The 23021-nt window shown below is 47.9% G+C and overlaps 1 protein-coding gene across 3 annotated transcripts in view; it reads left to right on the top strand.

Moving 5' to 3' along the window:
• Positions 1–458: 458 nt before the first annotated feature.
• Positions 459–23021, top strand: part of LOC103365074 (ephrin type-A receptor 4) — a 58120-nt gene continuing 35557 nt past the window's right edge. For all 3 annotated transcript variants that reach the window (XM_008292407.1, XM_008292408.1, XM_008292405.1), the window contains exons 1-3: positions 459–619; positions 2387–2454; positions 4913–5576. In XM_008292407.1, the coding sequence (XP_008290629.1) occupies positions 523–619; positions 2387–2454; positions 4913–5576 (829 nt within the window). In that variant the 5' untranslated portion in view covers positions 459–522. The remainder of the gene's footprint in view (positions 620–2386; positions 2455–4912; positions 5577–23021) is intronic.

Below are 23021 nucleotides of genomic sequence, written 5' to 3'. Positions count from 1 at the left end.
ACACACACACTTCCAGCTCGTTCTCATGGGTGACAAAAGGGAGATAATTCCTCCAACACTTTATTTTTGTAATGTCACTATGAGACACCCAGACACATGGGGGGGTTCACGTCGCCTTTTGTACCTGCACCGGGGAAGACTTGGAGAAATGCCACCTCAAGTAATCACCACCTCATCGTATGTGTGTGTGAGAGACTACGCTGGTAAAGGAGACAGTGGGCTGTTTGGGGTGTGAGGGGGGGTTGTTAATGATTATTTGCCCCCCTCCTTGTCCATTCCGTTTCCTATATGGATTGACGGGGTCCGCGTCAGAGCGCACAGAGTAGACCCGCCTCCTGGCTGTGGAGCCGTGCGTTTCTCTCCCCCTGTCCGCTTCAAACCCATATTCCACTGGGAGAGAGAGAGAGAGAGGGAGAGAGAGGGAGCCAGTGAGAGAGAGAGAGAGAGAGAGAGAGAGAGAGCAGGACCTGGGAGAAGAGCAACGAAAGAAAAAGAGGAGAGAAAAACGGAACAACGACACAAATGGCACTCATGGCAGGGATTTTGTTCACGGCCACCTTTCTTATTTCTGGGATTTCTACATTTGTTTCGTCGGCACGGATATACCCCCCAAATGAAGGTAAGGTTGTTGGGAGAAAATAACTGCCGCGGACTTGTGACTTCATCCCCGCTCCGTGTCTGTGCGCGTTTGCGCCGCGGAGCCTCGTTCCGTGGCCCCTGGTCGCGAGTGCGCGGAGCCACGATGAGTTTAAACGAAGGAAAACACCGGCGGTCACCTTTACGCAGCGACTTTTGCAGGTTTTTTTTTTTTTTACGCGAACGAAACTGGAATGAGAAGTGGCTGTCCAAATGCGCATCGGCTGTCGTGGTCTCGGGCTCAGGCTTGGATCGTGCCAGCTGCCGAAAGACTGGGAATACTTGTAGCCCCGATGCGTGCTGCTTTCTGTCGGAGAGAGAGAGCGAAGGTCAAGCCGATCTCTGCTCCGAAAGCAGTTTAATGTTGCGAAGCATTCACGTAAACGGACATGAGTCGAAAAGAGAGAAAAAGTGAATTTACGAGTCAGTGGGAGATTCGCAAATCCGACACACATCGACTGACCGAGCAGCTCTTAATCCATCAATTTCAGAATTGTTCGCAGTGATCGCTGCTGCTGTCACATCGAGCTGTCGTGGAGGAATTCTAATTCCAAACCAATTCGAAAAGTTGAATTGTGCAGCTCTGCGCACAGAAACACACCGAAGTAGACAATATTTACCACCAGTTAATAAAAGATTTCGGCTATTCTCTGCTGTATAAATGTTGTGGAGACTGAAAAGCGCCCCAATACCAAATTGCAAGATGTTTAAAATGTTTGAACAGCGTGTCGTTTACGAAAAAAGAGCTCGGAGGGTTTCGGGACTGGAGTTGCCTGCACGGAGTCCCGGGGCGCGAATGTAGGCGATCCAGATTGGAAATGTTAGGCCCGATACAGATAATGTCTCACTTTCTGTCACCAACACTATCAAAATCAACACTTTATCTAAAACAGCCTCATTAGATGCATGTCTGTCCTGCTGTGCGTTTTGAGTCTGTCCTGTTCGGCAGAGCAAAGCCGTTTGAGACAACAAGTCCACAGTGATGCACCACGGGCTCCGTTTGTAAATCTAAAACACATACTTCAGTTTTCAGACGAACGAATCTGCATTGCTCCTGATAATTTATTCCACAGAGTTATATATTTATTTATGTTTCCATACTGAACAGTTGGTTGAGCATTTTACGCGCACCGGATTCAAAACAAGCCTAAAAATATTCATGTACTTGATGCTTTTTTTTTTTTTGGTCTAAATCCGGCAAACACATTTTAAATTCATGCTTCACGTGTATATTGTATACTTTTTCCACGAGAAAGTATTTTGTATTACTGTCGCGCTGTCAGAGGCATTTTAAACGCTTTTGTTCTTCAAGTTTACGCACAGAGCTCCAATCAGACGCGCCTAAAGCCGATGGTGAGCAAATGGAAAAATCATTATTTGAAAGACACTGTGGGAAACGCCTTTTGTCATCTCTACAAAATCATTTTCTTAACGAAAATCAATCAAAACGACGTCTGTACGGCGCAGCGGGGGGATTACGCAGAACAAAACATTTGCAAATATACCGTTTAGGTGTGTGTGGCCTGTAGCTTTCCTTCTCTCCCTGCACTGATATTCATCATAAGGATATTTTCCTACTTGATAAATAGCTTTAACAGCTCTTTCTATTCATTAAAAAAAAAAAAAAAAAAATAGGAAGCCATTTTTCTCCCTCAGAGTGTTAGGGCCTAATTGGATTATATATGCCAATGCGGATGTTGTGTGGACGGGCTCAGACTGCATGCTCACTTCTCTCATTCTTGTTTTCCAGTCACGTTATTGGACTCCAGATCCGTACAGGGGGAGCTGGGATGGGTCGCCAACCCGACAGAAGGAGGGGTAAGTTCTGCAAAGAAGTGTCCCCTTGTTAGGACGCATGGTCCCCTATTGAGCAAAAATAGATAATATCCATTATTGGCAGGAGCTGAGGAGTGGACCGCCAAATAGATACACAGCCCCCTTTGATAGGATTTTGTCCTGGTGAGCCCTGGATGGGAATATCTTTGTTGATCACTTATTGTGCATGTGTCTGTACCGGAAGGATGTTAGCTCAGGGTGAAATGATTTCGCCTACAGTACACTAAAATATGGATAAATGAGAAAGTGCAGTTTTGTTGCACACAGAGGCCCTCTGGAACACCCTCCAGGACCCCATGGGGTCCCGGGAATCCACTTTGAGAACCATCAGGCTATAGGCACCCCACTCACCCCCAACCCCTGCTCCTCTTTCTCCCCGCTCCCCTTCTCTCTAACCACTCTGTAATGGTCAGATGCAGGGGCCGATACTGCAGCGGGCGTCAGGTTTCCTGAATAGACGGTGGATTGAATCGGTCTTTGTGGAGAAACTTTATATCCCTTTCCACCATTGAGTCGCACAGAGAGAGGGAGTGGGAGAGAGAGGAACTTGGCAGCTGAGAGAGGGTCCTTTGGAATGGATGAATAAGGGGGAAAGTGCAGCGGGTTTCAGCTCTTGCCGCAGGACGACCAGCTATAAAGCAACAGGGAATAGGGTCAAGCAAATGCGTGATCTCTCAGCCTAATTGGGGTATCTACAGTGGCGCTGATAAGAGAAAGAATATGGGCTGCAGTGGGTCTCACAGTGGCCACAGGCATCAGATATAGGGAAAGGGGAAGGCACATGCCGGGCCTGAGCCAAGTCTAAATCTGATCCTATAGAACGCCTAAATTCATATTTGTCACTCAGCAACCACTCCTTCATTTGTTCCACTCGCACAAACGTGACGATGAGCACAAGTGAGCCTTTCAGTGTTTTATGAAAATTAATACAAATTAGCAACAATCATGTCAGCTAATGAGTGTGAACCCGGGGGACAGAATTTCACCTTGTGCAGCTGTTGCAGCCGCGACTTGCAAGCCCTTTTTCTCAAAGTGAACTTGGTCGGTGCTGCGCTCGGGTCCTCCCCTCAGCCATTTTATCACAAACAAGTGATTGACAGGGTCCTGGCAGCTCCGGCGAGCCTGCATTCACCCTCTCATTATGACCAATTGGCCTTATTCTGCCTCTTTCCTGCTATCGGGGAAAGGTGCAGCCTTATCTCAGTGCAGCTTGATTTCCACAACAAAAGGGGGGCTACGGGGAGAGAGCGAAGTGGAATGGAACAGCAGGGAATGATAGACATTTTCTCAAATCATACAGCCGCAGCTATGTTTAGCATTATCCCACTCTACTCCGGGGAAATAAGGCTTTAATCCAGATTGTTTATGATAAGGCATCAAGTCAAATCTGGCAGAATAACCCACATCTTCCGCCGTCCCATTATGGCTTTTTTTTTTCGCACAGTTTTCTAAATGGCTGAAGCTACAGCAGCCAAAGGCCTGTCTGCTCTTGTTTACAGCCGAGCTCAGTCAAAGTCTCTATTTAAAACACACGGTGCAAAACTTAAGGGAACACGCCGCTTTGAGCCTCTCAAGACATGCTCGTATTTGCTCAGCGGTGCTCTGTCGAGAGGGGAACTTTATCATAAGTAAAACAAACATTCCCTCTCGGCGAAAAGAAGCCAGGCCGCGCTGGATAACGTAATCCATGCTCAGTGTCTCCCTCTCTGCTATGAGTTCATGCTAACATCAGCGAACATGTGTGCCTCGCTCTCCCAGTGCCCGTCACGTATGCAGATGGAAAGCAGGCACGCATTAGATCATTAGCATTTTTTTTCTGAGGCCCTTTGCATCCACTTTACCCTGTGTTTGCATTTGCTCCTTTTCACCTATTCTAATGCCCTGAACCTTGCGGCGGTGTCAGTGTGTGTGTGTGTGTGTGTGTGTGTGTGTGTGAAGGGGATTTTGTATACCACTCCCCAAGTGATTGAACCGTCGGCCTCCGTGAGGCATAGGACTAATTATACATTTCCTTTCTCATAGTGGAGGAGAAGCGATGAATATTAATATCTTTATGATTCCATATTAGGAGCTAACAAGTCTATTAGGTGTCATTCATAAAATATGCATTAACTTTAGCTTTCAATTAATTGCTCTGCTGAGACCCAGATATTGACTGAACTAACAAAATGCTCTTTTGCGCCGTATCGCTCATTCCTGGCATAAACCGGCCCCCAGTCACGTGTAATACCTGCATATGCCATTTTAATTAGGAGGCCATTTATTTCTGATGTTTCTCAGATGTTCTTAACCTTTAACAATGCTGCTGTAATGCTTTAATAGGTTTTTCTTACAGTTTCTTGAGCTATGGTTTGGGACATAAGTAATTCAGTAAGCAGGCTGCAAGTTTAATAAAGTTTAAGGATCTGCTGGTAACGGTTTTAATGTTTCCTTTCCCCAGTGGGAGGAAGTGAGCATTATGGATGAAAAGAACATCCCCATTCGGACGTACCAGGTGTGCAATGTCATGGAGCCCAGTCAGAACAACTGGCTCCGCACCGACTGGATCCCCCGCGGCGGTGCCCAGCGTGTCTACATCGAGATCAAGTTCACCCTCCGAGACTGCAACAGCCTCCCGGGGGTCATGGGAACCTGCAAGGAAACCTTCAACCTTTACTACTACGAGTCCAACAACGACAAAGAGCGCTACATCCGCGAGAACCAGTTCGACAAGATAGACACCATCGCCGCCGACGAGAGCTTCACTCAGGTGGACATCGGCGATCGCATCATGAAGCTGAACACGGAGGTCCGGGATGTGGGAGCCTTGACCCGCAAGGGTTTCTATTTGGCCTTCCAGGATGTTGGAGCGTGCATTGCGCTCGTTTCCGTCAGGGTCTTCTACAAGAAATGTCCTTTGGCTGTGCGTAACTTGGCCCAGTTTCCCGACACCATCACTGGGGCCGATACGTCCTCGCTTGTGGAAGTTCGTGGCTCGTGCGTGGATAATTCAGAGGAGAAGGAGGTTCCCAAGATGTACTGCGGGGCTGACGGAGAGTGGTTGGTGCCCATTGGGAACTGTCTGTGCAACCCTGGATATGAGGAGCGTAATGCAGAATGCCAAGGTAAAGAACTGACATTTGTCTCAGCGTTTTTTAGCCCTTTTCTTGAGTTTTAGTTCCCTCTCTGTCCTCCAATTCCTCCCACTCCGACAATATCCTGCCTGTGTCATTTCTCCCCTTCCTGTCTCTGCTTCTTTGTCTTTATCCCCCTCGTTTTGTTCTCTTTGTCCTTCCCTCTCCTCCCTCCCTCAATTCACCCACCTTGCACTCTGTTGGATGTTTTTATCTCCTCGCTCTCCCACTCTCCACAGTCTTCTTTCCAGTGTCTGCTTGGGTGATAGAGGCAATGATGACTGTAAATGGAGTAATTAGCAGGCCCACTGGGAGGTGTTGTGCAATGGGATGCATCCCAGGAGAGCCGGTGACACCAGGAGAGGAGGGTAGAGCTCCAACTGGTTTGCACTACCGCTGCGTCTTTCACCCCCACCTGCTCTTTCTCTTGCTCCCAATGGAGCCCGAAGCTGGGGAAAAGAGATAGACAGCTTTAGACGAGGAGAAGGAGAGAGAAAGAGTTTATAATTCCAAGCAGGTATGAGAGGAGTAAAAATACACAGCTGTGAGATGGGGTTGAAATAGTGCTATTTGGTGGTGGGGAATAGCCCTGTGTGGACGATTATTCTCGTCTCAGTTTGCCGTGATCCTATAGCAGGCGCTTTGATGAGGTTTTAAGGTCACTGCAGAGTGCCTCCTTCCAGAGTTTTTTTCAAATCAGGAGCATGATGGAGCTCAAAGACGCCCAGTAAACACTACTCACCAATAGATGCTTTTGCATTTCTTCTTTTTAAAGCTTTTTCCGTTGTTAAATTGCATTTTTTAAAAATAGTTTCTGTCCTAATTTACCTCGCTTGTTTTATTTCACCCAATTGATTCTAGGTTATAGCATTCAGCACTGTATTGTTACGAGCTTTTAGCAGCTGTTTCGTGGATCGCATTCAGCCTTCTGCAAAGCCGAGGCACAGTTGTAAACTGGCCAGATGAGCGGATGCCAATTCTGCCATGATAGTTTATTGGTCAACCCCACCCGCCACCCACCGCCGTCACACACAGAAAGCAGTGGGCTGCAGCAGCGAGGGGTCAGAGGCTGGGCACGGGTGATTAACAGGGGGACGGACCACTACACCTCTCCTAATTTACGAGGGAGCCTTTATCTCGGAGGACTAATTGCATGACAAACAGGGCCGCTGATTTAAGGGTACCACTGGCTGCTCGGGGGGTGGGGAAGGAAAAGGGGTTCAAGTAGTCACAGATGGGTTTGTGTGTGTTCTTCAGTTTGACAATAAATAAATAAAGCATCATATTAAGCATAAGAAAGGCCACGTTTCTGTCTCTGGCTTCAAACAAGCAGACAGAAATGGAGGGTTGAGGGAAGGAGACCACAGTGCACTTAGTTACAGACTTAAAGCAGATCTCAAGACTTTCTGCTGCACAGTTTACTACAATAAGCTCTCAAGTCAGAACGCGAACCCTGATCTCATATTGTATATCATCATGTCAGCTCCTTATCTCTCCCCTTTAATTCCTAGTGAGATAAAAAAAAAGAAAAGCTAACCCTCCACAGAAGGCAGTAAAGGAATTGGAAGCCTTGATTTTATATGACTAATGCAGTCTCTGAGTGTTTGCCACCCTGGCACTGCAACTGCTGCTTTTCAAGCCAATATATCCATTTAGCTCACGTATCACTGCATCTCCTCGGGTTTGTTTAAGTTTGCAGTGCCAGCACAGCCACTCCATTCACTTTTAGCTTCAGTTACACTCTGTATAATTTTTTTTTTCCACTTGCATCTGAACGCTGGATGACATGTGTTCGGTTCACTCTGTGGCGTCCGGGCGGGTCGGCTGCAGTGACCAGAGGGTTAAGAGGTGCTGGCTGCTGTTGGTCTTCAAGTGCGCTGATGAGCTGGTTAATATTCCCTGATGTGACAGGCTCTATGGGGCTCCTCTGGGTCCGTGTTGACCAAGAGACAAGCTGGTTTTTGGGGGGAGGGGTGGACATCGAGGGAGAGTTTGGATGTTTAGTATTTTTTGACATATAAAAAAGTTTCAACAAGTGTATCGGGCCATGCTCGCACTGGGCAGCCTGATAAAGCCCTTTTCTTTGAAAGTTTTTCTATGGAGCCTGGTTGTACGAGTGTGTGTGTGTGTGTGTGTGTGTGTGTTCGCATGCCTGTGTGTCTGTTCTTGTCTCATGTACGTGCGGGGTTACAAGGGCACCTTGGCCCCTGGTTCCCAGCCCAGGATGAATGGGCTCTCCTCCATCATTGTTTGGGGTGGTGATGTTTGGGGGGGAAAAAAAGAGGTAGAGGGGGCGCCGGCGGGGTACGTCGGGGCTGTATTCTCCACCCCTGGCAGGAGGTCAGAGGTCGTCCCCTTCTGCATCCATCTTTCTGCTGCGTCTGACAGGGTCGCGGATCCAGGATTGATTAAGACGTCAGAGTTTTGACAGCTGCGACGGGGGGAGTGTGAATGTGCGTCTGCGCTTGATGCGGACCAAAGGTGGCCAGGGTGTACTCTCAGGGCCAAGGCAAGAGGGGCAACCGGAGCACCGAGGGCCAAGGGGGCCCCCTGATCTAAAGAGAGACGGGGCTCTGTCTGTTTGCTTTTGGGATCCCTTTCCCTGTTAACCACTTCCCCCCCTGTGCGCTCTGCGGGCAAGGTGGGGGTCAGGGCGTCCTCTCGCTCCTCATCTGGTGAGGGGGTGGCTACTGTCGGAGGTGCAGGAGTGTTGGTGGGAGGGAGAGATTAGTGAGAATTATGTACGCCATTATGGGGAAATGATAATTACCTTAACTGCTTTTTTGTCACTGAGTGAGTGACCGACAGAGTTCTACCTCCACAGAGCAATGATGTCCCTTCAGCAGATTTCTAGTGCTGTGTGTGTGTGTGTGTGTGTTTGCCTTCAAGTGGTATTTGTTGGTGTGTGTGTGTGTTTGTTGAGGATATTGCTCGGTCGAGGTGTGAAGGCGACAGACGTTTTTGACACTGCAGACTGCTAGCTCATGCTCGAGCTGTGAACCAGCTTCCCCCTCCGCTCCGCTCGCAAACATGTTCAGAGCACGCCTACCGACATAATTTATCTCCAAACCTCTTATCATAGCCACAGCTGAATGCCCAAACCAGCCTCTAACCTATCCCAGAGTTTAGCCTCAACCCGTCAGAGTCTAAACTATCAGACGGCCCGTTAAGGATGGATCACAGTTTCTATTGTTGTTTATTCTGACTATTATTTTCTTGTTTATTTAATATCGTTTTACTATAAAATGTCAGGAAATGGTGAAAACAGCATCCACAACTTAAATACTTTCAGGGTGCTGTCATCAAGGTGGAAGGAAACCAGAAAATATTCACATTTAACGAGCTGGAATCACAAAATCTTTGTGAAAAATGACTAATAATTAGTTGGTGATTGATTTACCAGTCGACGAGTTCGACTCAGTGTTGAGTCACAGAGCGAGGAGCAGACAAAATGCGCTCACTCTCACGGTCAAAAACAAAAGATTGAGGCTTCAGAGGACATTAAATGGGCTGACATTGATTTAATGGGGACTTACCATAACCCAAACCACTAAACTAAGTTTTCATACTAAAATGTAATGATTTATGTTATGGGACTTGCTTTTTTGTCTCTAAAAGAGAGGCGGGTTCCCACAACGTGACTGTAAACAGATTTATGTCGCCTTAACATGAGTAATAAAAGCTCACACACACATATCTCGATGGTTTCTAACATGGCTTCAAAAGCATCTATTTTTAAATGCCTTTTTTTTTTTCTTCTTGTATGAACTTTTGTTTCATTAATGCACAAAAACAGAATGTGCTTTATGTAAATGTTAGAACAGCCCTGAGAGGAGCAACAGCAGCTTTCATGATCTTCATTTTTTATGACGGTGTGTGTTTCCTCAAAACCTGTTTGCATGTGTGTGTGTGACGGCTCCGGGCCTGACGGTGATGTCAGCGTGTCGTCGGTGCATCTTCTCACCTGAGGGTCCCTCCCCTCCCCTCCCTCCCCTCCCTCCCCTCCAGCACTATTCCCAGCAGCCTTTGCTGAGCTGCAAACTCTCATTGGTTGTTGGATTAGGAGGTTTTAGGGATGAAGTTTCTCTCCGGTGCTCCTCTCATTGTGTCTCTGTGTATCTAGGTCTCCCATTCTCTCCCCCCCACCTCTGTTGACAGTGTTAAATATGCACTTGGGAGCATCATTCTAAATTCACCACGTAATTCTATTTAGCCCTCCGGTCCCCGACGGCTTTAAATACACACTCGGTCCCTCGCTTTCCTTCTCCATCCCCCCCTCCTGTTTTCTTCCTCCTCCTCCTCCTCCTCCTCCTCTTCTGCATATACACAAATTAAGTATTTGCATCTCCTTTTAGGCCTTCGCTTGTTTTTTTCTCCCCCTTCGCTCTTCAGATTTCCTGTTGCTTCAGTGGCTCTTTATTTACTCCTTTCATATGTCTCTTTCTCTTTTTATATCCCTTCCATTTTTACTGCTTAGTTTCTGTTAGCAATTTTCACCCATTCACACTGTCTTTTTTTCTCTCTCTCCTCCTCTCTGCGCCGGCCGTCGAGGTGGTTAGTGTTTGTCAGCCTGTCTCTGGTGGCAGCAGCAGGAAGTGGGCTGAATAATGAGATTACCTTCAGCGTTGGGAGGGAGGGAGGCGGCGAGGAGCTGCACACTAAACATCATCGCCCGTCACTCCCCCCCCTCACCCCCCTACCACCCCACATGCAATAGTGACACATGCCAGCGTGCACACAAACCCTTGTAACGAACATCCATGCAGAGAGGGACGTTTTAGGAAGCGATAAGTGCACGTACTCCCTCATACGTGCACGCTCTTATACAAGCAAACTCAAATATCTGAGCGCACACACACGCAGAAAATTACACGTTAAGTAATAGCCTTGGAGCACGCTGATGTATATGTACAGCAGATGCTACACACACACTCTCACACACTCTTTAGTATGCTTTAGCAGACACACTCTCCGAGCCGAGCAGAGTGCAGCAGAATGGAGGTGAATGTACTCATCACTCTGCCTGCCACCGGAGAGGCTCATTTTGTGCTGCTGAATAGAGACGAAGAATCTATTACCGACGGAGAGCAGGAAAGAACAACGGATACAGAAAGAGAGGACAAAATGTCTCATGAGCAATCCTCCGCCGCCCTCCTCCCCTTCCTGCTGAAATAATTGCTTAAAGCATTTTTTAATATTCCGTTCTTGTTTAACTCCTCAAACGATGGAAAAAAAAAAAAGAAGTCCTCTCAACAAATCTTCCGTCGGTTTGGATGGACGAGGTGGACGAGGTGGAGGAGGTGGAGGAGGAGGAGGAGGGGAGCTGGTGGTGGTGATTCAGTCGTCATTAGCGGAGGTGCTGAAATGTTTTTCCTGCTCGGGCTGCCGTCCTGCCTCTGTGTTTGTTCCCTTCGCAGTGCCCAACACTCATCACCCCTCTCTATTTCCCCTCCGGTGCCCTATTTAGGGCAGGAAGCAACCGGTGATCGAGCGTGACCCGGGCTGATAGTCGCAGTGCTCCCACAGCGCCGGCCGCACGACTGCGCCGCCACGAACATCCATCTTTAAGTCATTTATCTCCCGCCGAGTTTTTAACCCTCATTTTTTTTTCCCCTATAAAAATCAAGTCAGAGTTTCCTGGTGTGCCTTGTTTCACGGAGCTGACACTTGTTGCAGGAACGAGCTGTCAAAGTCTATTTGAAATAATGATTTCAGCTTCGACTGTTTTGTGAGAAATCCGGTTTTAATGCCGGGCATTAGACTAAATAATATGTGAAACTGTCAGTGGAATGACATCAAGGTGATTTCTCTGAGTAGAGTTACAGACGGCTCACAAATTAAGGGGAAGAGTCTTAGTGAAGGACTGGGTCACGGCGTTGATTCTTCAGCTCTACTGACGGGATGAACACCATGAGAGACATCTGCGACTGTCAAGGTCAAACATTTTTGTTCAGCGACACTACGGGGGCAGTAGTGTCCACTTCTGGTTTACAGTATATGGAACGGAGTCCTCCAGGCAAACCAGAATGAGGTATAATTGCAAGACCTACGCCTCAGTAATGTCCGCAGCTGCACATCCACAAGGGAGAGTATAATGAAGGCTTAGCAGAGCCACCGGATGTCCTCGCTGCAGGGTTCAAAGGTTCAGCATTTTCCTTTATTTTGTCACCTGTCAGCATCGGGCAACAGGTGCCATTTCAATTCCCGAAGCATTTTAATTTACTGTGGTGAAATGATCCTAATCTTATCTTAATTAAAGCATTAGCAGATTAAAAGTTGTTTATTTTTTATTTAAGAAAAAAAAACGAAGCTGCGTTCTGTTCTTTATTTGGTTTCTTGATTATGCAGCTTAGTCACACAGGAAAAAATGAGAAAATAGAGCCAAGTGTTCTGCGTCTTTGCTAAATGAATTTGACTTTTACTTCTGCTTTTACGTGGTAACAAAGCGATGAACCGTGGAAATAAATGAGCTACAAAGCTATGGGGGGAAAAAAAATTAAAAATTAAAAACAAACTGTGGCAAGTGGTGTGACAGTTCCAGGAACATCTTGGAGGAAAAGAAAATAAATTAATATTAAATCCATGAAATCTTGGGTTCAGCATCCAAATGTAATAGTTGTCTGAGCGCCCAACGTTTGCAGGCTGCTCGTTATCCGCCGCTGCACGTCTCCTGTACTGTCACCGCTCTGTGCAAACCATTCATCTCCAGCAACTCTTAATGGAAACTGGTTTTCATTTTGCCTTTTTTTCAGATCTGCTGAGTATTTTTCCAGCTTTAAAATTTAAAATCATATAAACTGGAGATGCAAGGAGGATGCAGTGTACTCTGTTTTTACAGTGCAGCTAACATGGTTGTCAGCTGGCATCAGCGACATATGTGCCATGGAAGTGTCAGAGAGGGGGTTTAGAAGGATGATAACACTCTCCTCTCCTCTCCTCTCCTATCCTCTCCTCTCCTCTCCTCTCCTCTCCTCTGCCCTCATCTTTTTGAAAAGCATCCTCTCTTTGAAGCCTGCGATGGGAAGAGGGAGCGATTAAAGCAGTCAGCAAGCAAATTAGCATGTCAAAAGGCCCTGAATCAATACCCCAGCTCTCTACCAACACAACCCTGCAGTCCTTTCACCCCCCTCTCCCTCCATCCATCCCTGCCGTTCCCCCCGTTCCTCCGACTGTTTCCCTTCTTCTCCCTCCATTTTCTCCTGCACTCCTGCACACTCTCGCTCTTGCTCTCTTGCCCCCTCTCTTTCTCCTTTCGCTCGCTTTAAATTTTCTTTTCCTCCGAAACCGCTGTTTTCTCCCTGGGCTGGCAGAGGGACGGGGAGAGAGGAGGCAGGGTTTGTAAGGGGAGATGGACGGATGTATAGGCAGAGAAAGACGGATAGGAGAGGGAGGAGTGGACGGCGATCAAGTGGGCATGGGTGGACTGTTTTGGAGAGAGCGAGGTTATGAAAGAGAAAGAGGGCCTCTGCCACCCTCTTTGTGCCGATGGAGAGGCAGAACAGACCTCTCTGGCCAAGAAGAGCGGAGGAGATGGAGATGAGGAGGCAGGGAGGGAGGTAGGGAGAGAGAAAAGAGACAAAAAACACAGGGGGGGAAGTGAAGTGGAAAGAGATTTAGTTCCAGTCTGGCAGCCGTGCTTTTTCTGCACTTCATCCGTCGGTTCACCATTGCACGGAAATCCCTTTGATCTGGGGCAATATGTTACTGATTGCGAGGAGTGTGTGTGTAAGTGTGTGTGTGTGTGTGTGTGTGTGTAAGTGTGTGTGCAGACAGACACAAAGTATGTTTGTGTCTGAACTATTATCTGTCCTATATTTATTCTGTGCATCTGTCTCGGCAGGCGTATCGCGCGCTGTATCATAAACTTCTATTAACGTTCCTATCTGGTTGCGCGATCTGAGCCCGGAGACAAAGCAGCTCAGCAGCTCCTCAGATGGACGGCCAGCTCTGCCTCACTATCCCGACAATGGGAGGCTGATTGCAAACACCTTGAAAATGTTTTATCTCTCCCTCTCTCTTTCTCCCCGCTGATTTCTATCTTAAGCTCCCTCCGTCCTACCGGGCCAATGGTAGGTGGTCTTTCCTTCCCCCCCTCCTTTCGCCGTCATCCTCCTTCCTCCGGGGGCGCAGAGTTCAGTGGCCAAATCAAAGGCTGCTCCGTAGCAATCAGTTAGGGGTTATGACAAAAAGCCTTGCAATAAAGGGCCGCTGTGTAATCTGATGGGCCCTGAGACTGGCCGCAGTGCCCATTTTAATGAGCTGAGATCCCTCTTTTCTAATCACGGCGGCCGAGGAAATGGCACACTGGTTCATTCTCCCTGGAAAAACACACACACACACACACACTTGGAACGTGTGATCTGAATCTAGGAATACATGCAGGTTGTTGCGAGGAAGCAGACAACGCTGTGAAGTGGGAAGAGTGAAGTGAGCCTCCAGGATTCAGGAAGTGAAGCTTCCAGATGCGGAAAAGGTGCATTTAAATGTAAAAATATCCTGGGGCTGGGGCAACCCTATAGAAGAAGGACCCTTTAATTGCCACGAGTCCCTTACAGCACAGTGGAGTTCTCTTTCTGTTTCTGCATATCCCTGCACAGAGTCAGCGATGATAAAGAGCCCCTGGAGAATACAGGGTTCAGCAGTGCCACTGGGGCTTCTGATCGGGAACCCAGAGACTCGACCATCGAGCCATCGCTGCCCAGAATGTAATAAAGGCAGTTTGCCAAGCTGGCACATCGTTGGGACTGGAATATGCTCCGGTAGCAGCGCCGTATTTATGCCCTTTATCAGCGACACTTGGTCAGTACTGACGGAGCAATCACCGTCGCCCCAAGGTGGCAGCTCGGCCCACTGCTGAGTGATTAGAGCTCAGGCCACATGAGCGCCTTAAGCAGCGAGTCCTTGTTTCAATTCCTCGCCACGCTGCTCTCATTCCCCACATTTCTCATCTCTCTCCATGTATCTGTGTAACACAGCGAGCTGCAGCCAAAGCTTTTTCCTTCTTTGTAAAAAACTGAAAATATGTTCAGCAGTTAAAATATGTTCACTTTTGGTTTCTGGGTCAATTTTGACTGAATTCCGAAACTGTGACACCGTGTTTTGTTCCCAGTAGCAACCATGAAACGCATGTTCTGCTGCTCCGACTGGCTTCTTCTCCGTAGCAACGACGGTGGAACCTCACGGGTTTTGTAATATTTAGAGGCATCCACGCTGTGAAAAACAACAGGCTTAGAGCTGTGGCATTGTTCTGTTACCACGGTGTTTCTGTGTTCAGGGACATGGAGGATATCATGTCAGAACCGGAAGTCCCCGCTAAGAAACCAGTGTCTATGCTAAGCTAACTGGCAGCTAACTGAACCTTCATATTTAGACATGACAGCAGCACTGATCTTCCAGTGTAGCTCTAAGCAAGAAAGCGTATTTCCCAAACTATCAGACCTTTGACGGAGAGGAGTTACTTGACACCTCTATTGGTTTCAGCCCAGAACTTTGAGATCAGGTTGCCGACCTCCTGCCGCGATGCGCATGCACACCGAAATGCAAACGTACATGTGGATCAAACGCACCGTGCCGTTGCCTGTGAGGTGTAACCTCTCTGCGGGAGATCTGAAATGTAATTTGGGAATGTGGGGGTCTGGCAGCGTCGGAGGATCCGAAGCTGCAGATCTCCAGCCAGAGGCAGAGGTGTGTCCATGCGAGGGCACGTCTGTGGGATTAGAAACTTTGATCCTTCCTGATCCGCAGCGAGTAGGCAAATACTGCTGGAAGGGGAAGAAGAAGAAAGACGTGATCCCTTGAAGGCTCGCACCACGGAGGTATGTGAGGTGGAAGAAGAAGAAGAAGAAAGACGAGAGGAAGAAAACAGAAAACCAGATAGGATTGAGATTGGGAGAAAAGGAAGTGAGTGAAATCAAACGAGGGAACACAGATATGTCCGAGCGCATGTGTGAGACACGGGGAGTGTGTGTGAGGAGGGCGGAAGATGAATTGATTCCTGTCAGTGTCACTGACAAACGGCTGGAGATGTGAAAGGTGAAGTGGGGGGTTATGGGTACAGACGGTGATGGCTCTTTGAACAAGCCTGGTGTGGTTGTGTCCCGACCTGTGGTTGATATTACAGTCAGTCTGGCCGCTGTGCATTGTGGAGCTGTTTCACCTGACTTTGAACCGTTCTCACTGCGGACTGCAGGGAGTGTGGGTGAACTGACCCTTTAAGCAGTTCATTGAGATAGAGGTTGAGACTGCAGAACTCTTCTTGGCAGAGAAACCTGGCTCCTGCTGGTGTAGAGGATCATGATTTGCTGTGATAATCTTTAGGATTTAGTGTGTTAAGATGCGATATTGGTTAGGCAAGAGAATGAAGAAAGTATGAGGGAACTTTTGGCAGGTCTGCAGGGCGCTGGCGCTGCTTGACTTACCAACAAAGCTGCCGAGTGCAGAGCATCACCTTAAGTGGGGAAAGAAATCGTAAAGATAAGGAGAGATAACAGAAAACGTAGGAAGAGCTGTAGAAGTGAAAGAAGGTGAAGAATCCAAGAAATGCAAAACACAGGACGCAATCTCGACTCTGGCGCTCTTCCAGCGGTGACCACACACTTACTTCAAAGCTGGCTGCGTATTTTAACCTCCCGGCCCTTTGTTTTTCTCTCGCCGTCATCGCTGTGCCTGTGTGTCTGTCCTCACATCAAAGCTAAAGGCTAAAACACATTAGCGGAGTAACTCTGTCGAAGCAGGAGCCATTAACCCCAGGCTCCTGTTACACCCCAGCCCCCAAGGCCAGGTTCAACTAGCCCGGGGTTAGGGAGGGCAACGCCTGCACCCAGCAGCAAAGTTTGTGAACCCACGCATGTACGCTGCTAGCTTAGGAATGCACACACACATCACGCCAGGCCGTTCCATATGCACAGGAGTCGACACAGTTTCAAGTTGGGGGGTATCGCTTCCACCATAGCGATGACCTCGATCCTGTTTAGACTCAGGGAGAGAGCGAGCGAGCGAGCGAGGGGAAAGTGGTCTGGACGGACTGAGGCCTGAGCGACACCAGGGGAGGTCAGAGGTGAAGGCAGCGACAGCCACAGTGGAGACCAGCCGACCGTCATTGGGCTGACATGAGCTGTTGAGGAGCTAGTGACCCAAGAAACTTTTATGTACACTCGGTGCACACACACACACTCTCACACACGTGCACGCCCGCAGCGCGCCGCATTGCTGCATGTAAACGCGCCCTGGATGCAGAGACACAATGGCAGCGCGGCGTTCTCAGGCGCACACACCCTCGCGCGCACTCACATGCACAATAGAAGGTGTTTTGAGGCCCCAGACAGGCTGTCGTCTGGGAGCTACAAGTAGATTACCTAAACAAACAACCTAAAAATACCTTCCTTTTCACCCGTAAGTCGACCCTTTCCAACCCCTCCTCATAACCCGAGGAAAGCTGCCTCTGAGAAGCCTTCAAGGTTGATGTTAAACTTGCCCCCGAGACCGCAGACAACTAGGTAATTAAAGTTTTGGATGTGTGTTTCTGCACGCCTAAGCGTTGACAGATGTGTGTGTGTACGCTTTCAGTTGACATCGTACTGTATGTCATGTGTACGCGGGGTGTGTTTGTGATCTGACTTGCTGCAGGGGTTGCAGCAGAGCCACCGGGAGGAACTCTTCAGCTTAATGTAAATATTTTTTTGCGGTGAATTTGTCACTATGGCATCAGTTTTTTTATTTGATCATCCAAGAGGCCACATGCTGGATATTCATCGAGGGGTAGCGGGTCAGACCTCTTTGTTCTTCTGCAGCAGCGAAAGATGAAATAAACCATCTGTTTCCCTTGAAAAGGCATTTTAAGTTTGTCTTTTGAAAATTCCAAGCTACAGGCGATGGGTGATTTCATATTTATCTGGATATCAGGATAATGCAGGAAAACGGGTTTGGTTTTTTTTCCTCTCTTTTGCTTGGAGCTATTTTGGCTCTGTGGTAATGACATCATACTCTTAACTATTTTCCAGTTGCAGCGTGGCCACATGAGGTTGCACACCTGTGGAAAACGGTTTGCAATATATGTTAATAATCAACCCCGACTGTCACGCTTCATCAAGTTAAGTTAATCTGAAATAAAGTCTGAGTTTGTCAGAGCTGTAATCTTGCAGGAGTTTTGCTCACGTTGCCCACCTGTGGTCTTTTACAGGTTACATGTCAGAGTCAGATATGGAGGCTCCAGCTTTCAACCATCACATGGAACCAAAAATCTGTCAAGTGCGACTAAACATTGTCCTCGGTTGCACCGGTGCATCTGACATTTAGCAGGTCCGTCCGTGTGTGGCCTGCACAGGGAGATAAAACCACACAGTTTACATTAAAACATCTCATTGCATTTTTTCAAAGTAATTAATTTGTGGTCACACGACCGTCTAAGCTGTGCAGGATCTGAGTACGGACTGTTTACACTCTTACATGATGTGATCATAAATTACCAGTGTGTATGGGAACTGGCACAAAAATGTGTTGCATAAAAGGTTTTTGGTGCACCTAAATGAAGAACTGATGTGCTCCAGTGCAGCTAAAGTTAAAAGTTAGTTTAGAGTCTTGGACATGGAATATTTATAGATTCTTTTTACTGATGTAATTATTCATATATGACTAGATCATGCTTTTTAAAAACCATCTGTCACAGATACTTGCCTCATTTCTTTTTTAAATCCAATTTTAAAAGTGATCACTTAGACCAACTCTGTATTAAATTGCACTGACTGAGTGGACAAATGGACCCAATCCAGGCCAGCAAAATGCCCCTCCAGCATCACAGAGCCACCAGACCGTCTTGTTGTAGGGTTCAAGGGTTCAGGTTCGCTCTTTTAATTCATCACCTGCACATGTCTTCCACAAGAATGAATAAATGTGCAATTAACACATAATAAGTCAACAAAGCTGTGCATGTGGCATTGTGGGGCTTTGCAGCGATTAGTGATGTGTTTGTCCTACAGTGCTGCATGTGGTTTACACTTGTTTACAGAATTGGCTATGAGGCCCCATTGAGACTGCTTCCCTATCGCTTCCTCTTCCTTTTTACCTATTCTTAGTGTGTGTTCTCTCACACATCCTCCCTTTTCCTGCCCTATTCTCCTTGACTCGCTGCAAGTAGAATAGTTTAACGCTGCCGATTGTTTAGCGGTGTGTGCCCGTGTGAGTGTCCCCTCGCACAACAACATTAGCATACTCCCCCACCGCCCACGCATCAACCAATTTTTTTTTCGGCTTTGGATAACCGAATTGAAATGCAGCTCTTTTCATGGTAAACAATGTCAGGAAAGCATGCTAAATACACACACACATGCAGACACACACACGTCCAGCGTGAGCCTCGAGCCCCTGGAGACCTTGAGGAAATTGGACCAAGACAATACGAGTGTGTTTACCTCCCATCGTCCCTGCTGCGCTGCTGTCCCCGTGCTCACAGCGCTCACACAAAGCCTGTTTGGTGGATGTCTGTTTGTGGGTATTTGCATGCATGCACGGTATTGCAAAGTGCATCTGTGTAGTCCAGAGGGCCTTTGAAGGGCTTTGTGTTCCTACCTGAGAGCGTGCAGGTGTGCAGGGGTTTGTAAGCCTCTGTTTGTATATATCTCTGCCTTGTTTGCCTTGAATTATAGTCCATTACCCACCTGCTGTGTGAATCTTAGGTCACAAAAGGTCCTCAGTCAGTTGGCACGACGCCCAGCTTTGGGTGGTGCCACCCTTGGCGGACCTGGCATGGGTGCAAAAGTGGAATCTGAGTGGCTCCCACCCAACGTAGCCAAGTCAAACAGTGTTCCACCAAACAAAGATGGATCTGTTTGCCTGCACCTCTCTGTTCTGTCCATCCCTCTGCTCGGCTCTGCGCTGTTTCAAGTCCTGTTTCTAATCTTTGTTTCTTCATCCTCTTCTCTTGCTTTTTTTAGTGTCTCACTCTTTTCCTTGCATTCACCTTCAGGAGCTCGTGTCTCCCCCATTTAAAGGAGTGGTTGAGTACATTCTGAAGTGGCTGGGTGGAATACTTTAGATTTCTGAGATATAGCCATTGTGCTAATACTCCTTCTTAAGGCCAGGCAAGAGGAATTATGGAGGAAGTTGAGGCCTACGTGTCAATAAGAGCGCACAGACCTCGGTCTGCAGGAAGCCTTCAAACAATATTTCAATTTTTCAGTTATGCAATCCGAGCAGTAACAATATAGGTGGCACCTCAGCGCATTCTTGACAAAAATGGCTCTGTATTAAAGCAGGAAATGCTCAGAGAGAAACCGTGCTAGTTTGCACAAAAAAAAAACTGTAAAAGGTCTTGTACGGTGTCTGAAATTCCTTTCTGACTTGTAAAATCCCACAAATTAGCACATTTTCAGCAGCAGCCTGGTGTTTAATTTGGATAAAAGGCCAAGAAATCAGCACGAGGGAACAGTTTGTTGTGTTTTGATGGTCTCAAAATGTCAGAGAGTCGAACCTCTTTTGTTCTCAGGCTCTACTTTTGTTGTAATTTTAATCTTTACAACTGCTCATCTGGCTCTTTGGCTGGTGCTCCAATGTGTTAGGTACAGACATTTTAATTAGGGCAGCGTCTTGGGTGGCTCCTGGGTGATGGATCGGCGCTGCTGAAAATACAGTTATAAATCACCCGGCATTTGACAGACAAACTGCTGGCAACTCCTGCACCCCCTGGCACTGGCCACCATTAGCAAAGCCGCAGTGATTGTCAGCAAGGTTGGCTTGTGTGTTATTAACATTGTTAGCCTGGATGGCTTTTGTCTGGAGCCTTCATTAACACCAGCGAGGGTGTCGAGCCAGATGTCACCGGTCGACTTTTTGTGCTTTTGCGTTTTAAAGGATGGCACATCCAGTACAGGACCTTTTCCCCCGCCGGGTCAAGGTCAAGATGTGTGTCGAGTGTATGTCATCAATCTTGGTGATCAGTTTCGGTGGCCGTGTGTCCCTCATCCATCACGCTGATGTGTTTCGCTGGCCGTGTGGCTGCGCGTCGCCGTCAGGGCCGGAGGTAATTAATAACCCCCAGTGACAGGATTAATGAGTTAACCTGCTCCACTCTCCTGCTGTTCCAGTGACAGACGCTAACGGCCAGCAGCTAGTTATCCCCGCTAATACGCCAGAGGCTCAGGTGTATAGATATGGATGCTCTTTTATTATCTATATTCATGCCTGAATGGGGACAGACAGTAAATCCAGCTTGTGACTGCAGCTGGGGCGTAAACAAAGCACTGCTGGAAGTAATCCTTTCTAGCAGGAGTCTCACCTGCGCAACAAACTGCTTTCCACAGGGGGAAAGAAAGGGACACAAAGGCAGAGCGATACGGCAGAAAGGCAGCTTGAATAGAGATCGTTGGCTCCTCAAGGCGCAGGAGAAGGAGAGACTCTCCTTGCCCTCAGGTCCTGAAAGCCGATCGCTCGGTTGTTTGAAAGAGCAGCTTTGTGAGGATGCCTCAGACTGCTCCTCTGAAGAGCGCTCACTGTCTGCTATGTCTAAAAAAGAGCGGCCGAGTTTTCATCACCCAAAGAAGATAAAGCGCGGCCTTGAAAGGGGGGAAAAATGCACTAGTTTGAACTTAATTCTCTTTTTTTGATTACAAGAGAGGCAATTGTTCTGCCTGGGCAGGCCTCGTTATTGTGTGCCGTGCGCTGGGTGTTACATTCCCGGGGTTTTTGGATGGCTATTGTAGTGCAAGTTTGCTCTCATGCTTTCAGTCCCCTGTGGGTTGGATACTTTGTTGTGTAGGCTGCAGAATAGCTTGCCTATCAGGCTTTGCATGCGGGTCACTCAAGGTGGGCTGGAGTAGGTGGGTGTGTGGGTAGATGTGGTTTTATTTGGCGGTGATCTCGGGAGCATCTACGGCTGTTCAAAGCCCGGTGTGTGTGGGTTGTTGCCAGTCAGAGGAAAACTTAGCCGAGTTTTAGTTGGCTCGCGTGTGGGTAGCTATCATTGTATCATTAGCTTTTGTACACTCCTGTTTTCTACAGATGGCTGCATTGATGGTCACGTCTTGAAGAGAAGTTCCCGTTTTCCCCTCCCCTCACGCGGCGCAACCAATTCAGCCGGCAGAATCCCCACCACACTGACAAAACTACTCATTAACTCCCACAACCCTCTCCCTCCACCCTCGCTGCCCCTTTTGCTCTAAACGTGCTTTAGCTCCGAGACAACAGGGACGGGGACGGGGCAGGGGAAAGACTGACAAAAGGGAAAAAAGACTAAAGCCAGAGAGGAGGATTGAATGAGTGAAAGAGCTGCTGGGGGAGAAAAGGGGAAGAATGCGATGTCCCAGTCTATGAGGGATTCCATTTTTTTTTTTGCCTTTCCAGAATAGAACAGTAAGTCACCAGTCTCTTTGTCTGCCTTTGATCTCTCAGCTCAGGGATTTGGCACCTGACAAACCCCTCTCTGTCTGAAAGGAGGCCTGCCGAGAGAAAGCCTAGGAGAGTGGGAGAGGGAGATAGAGGGCAGAGAGAGAGAGAGAGTCAGTAAAAAATAATAAAGGAGAGTTAGGGAGCGACGGGGGAGAAAACGGAGACAGTATAAAAAAGATGGTGTGGAAAAATTGGGTTAGACTTTTGAGGGCTGTATGAGAGGATATGATGAAAGCTGCTCCGCTCGGATCCCATAAAAACTAAATACACATGTGTTCATGTGTGTCTGTATTTGCGTCTATGAGTGGGTTTGCCACGGCTGGCCCGGACAGTGATAAATCCAACGAGTCTTAGGGGAGATTCCTCTGTGAAGCCACGGTCTCTTGGACCACCCACTACTGTGGTCTCTTCCCTCACACTCCTAATAGGAAGCAAATTCCCCGGCTTTACTCGGATATCGACCTCTCTCTTCCCTCAGTCGTTCCTTTCTGCAGGGCAGTCGCTGCTATAAACAAGCCCTCATATGTTGACATCATATTTTCAAACACAGGTCCTGAAATGCCGAGTTTCAAACCGCAGATGAAGATGCCAGAGCGCGGCGATGGCAAACGGGGATTTGGAGTTGTGCAAAGAATTCTGGGACAGCCTGGGAGGACTGTGGGGTTAGCCTGGGACAGCTTAATAATTGACAGGCGAAAAACCCATCAAGCGTGCACAGTTTGAGGTAGCCCGCTCTTAGACTGTGTCTTTAGACTTTAAAGAGGCTCAGGCCCAAAGGCTGTGAAGCATGGGACTCAATTAACTCTCCCTCCAGCTTTTAGCACGGGGGCATCATCTCAGACAGCTGGTTGACCCCGCGCTCAACTCCACACACTTTCCTGGTCAGCGCACATGTACAGACCCTGAAAGCAGCGTTGTGTTGTGTCACCTGAAGCACTCGCCACTTCTTAAACAATACCCACCCATCCCAGCTTCCAGCGATGAGACTGGCCGTTGAAGGATTGCTTCAGAGATAAAGAGATAACACACAAAGCACCTCCCAACTAATCTCTCCCTTTT

Source organism: Stegastes partitus, unplaced genomic scaffold, assembly GCF_000690725.1.
Source record: "Stegastes partitus isolate 25-593 unplaced genomic scaffold, Stegastes_partitus-1.0.2 Scaffold808, whole genome shotgun sequence".
NCBI lineage: Eukaryota > Metazoa > Chordata > Actinopteri > Pomacentridae > Stegastes > Stegastes partitus.
The sequence above is the reverse complement of the archived record's forward strand: the minus strand, read 5'-3'. Positions and strand labels throughout refer to the sequence as shown.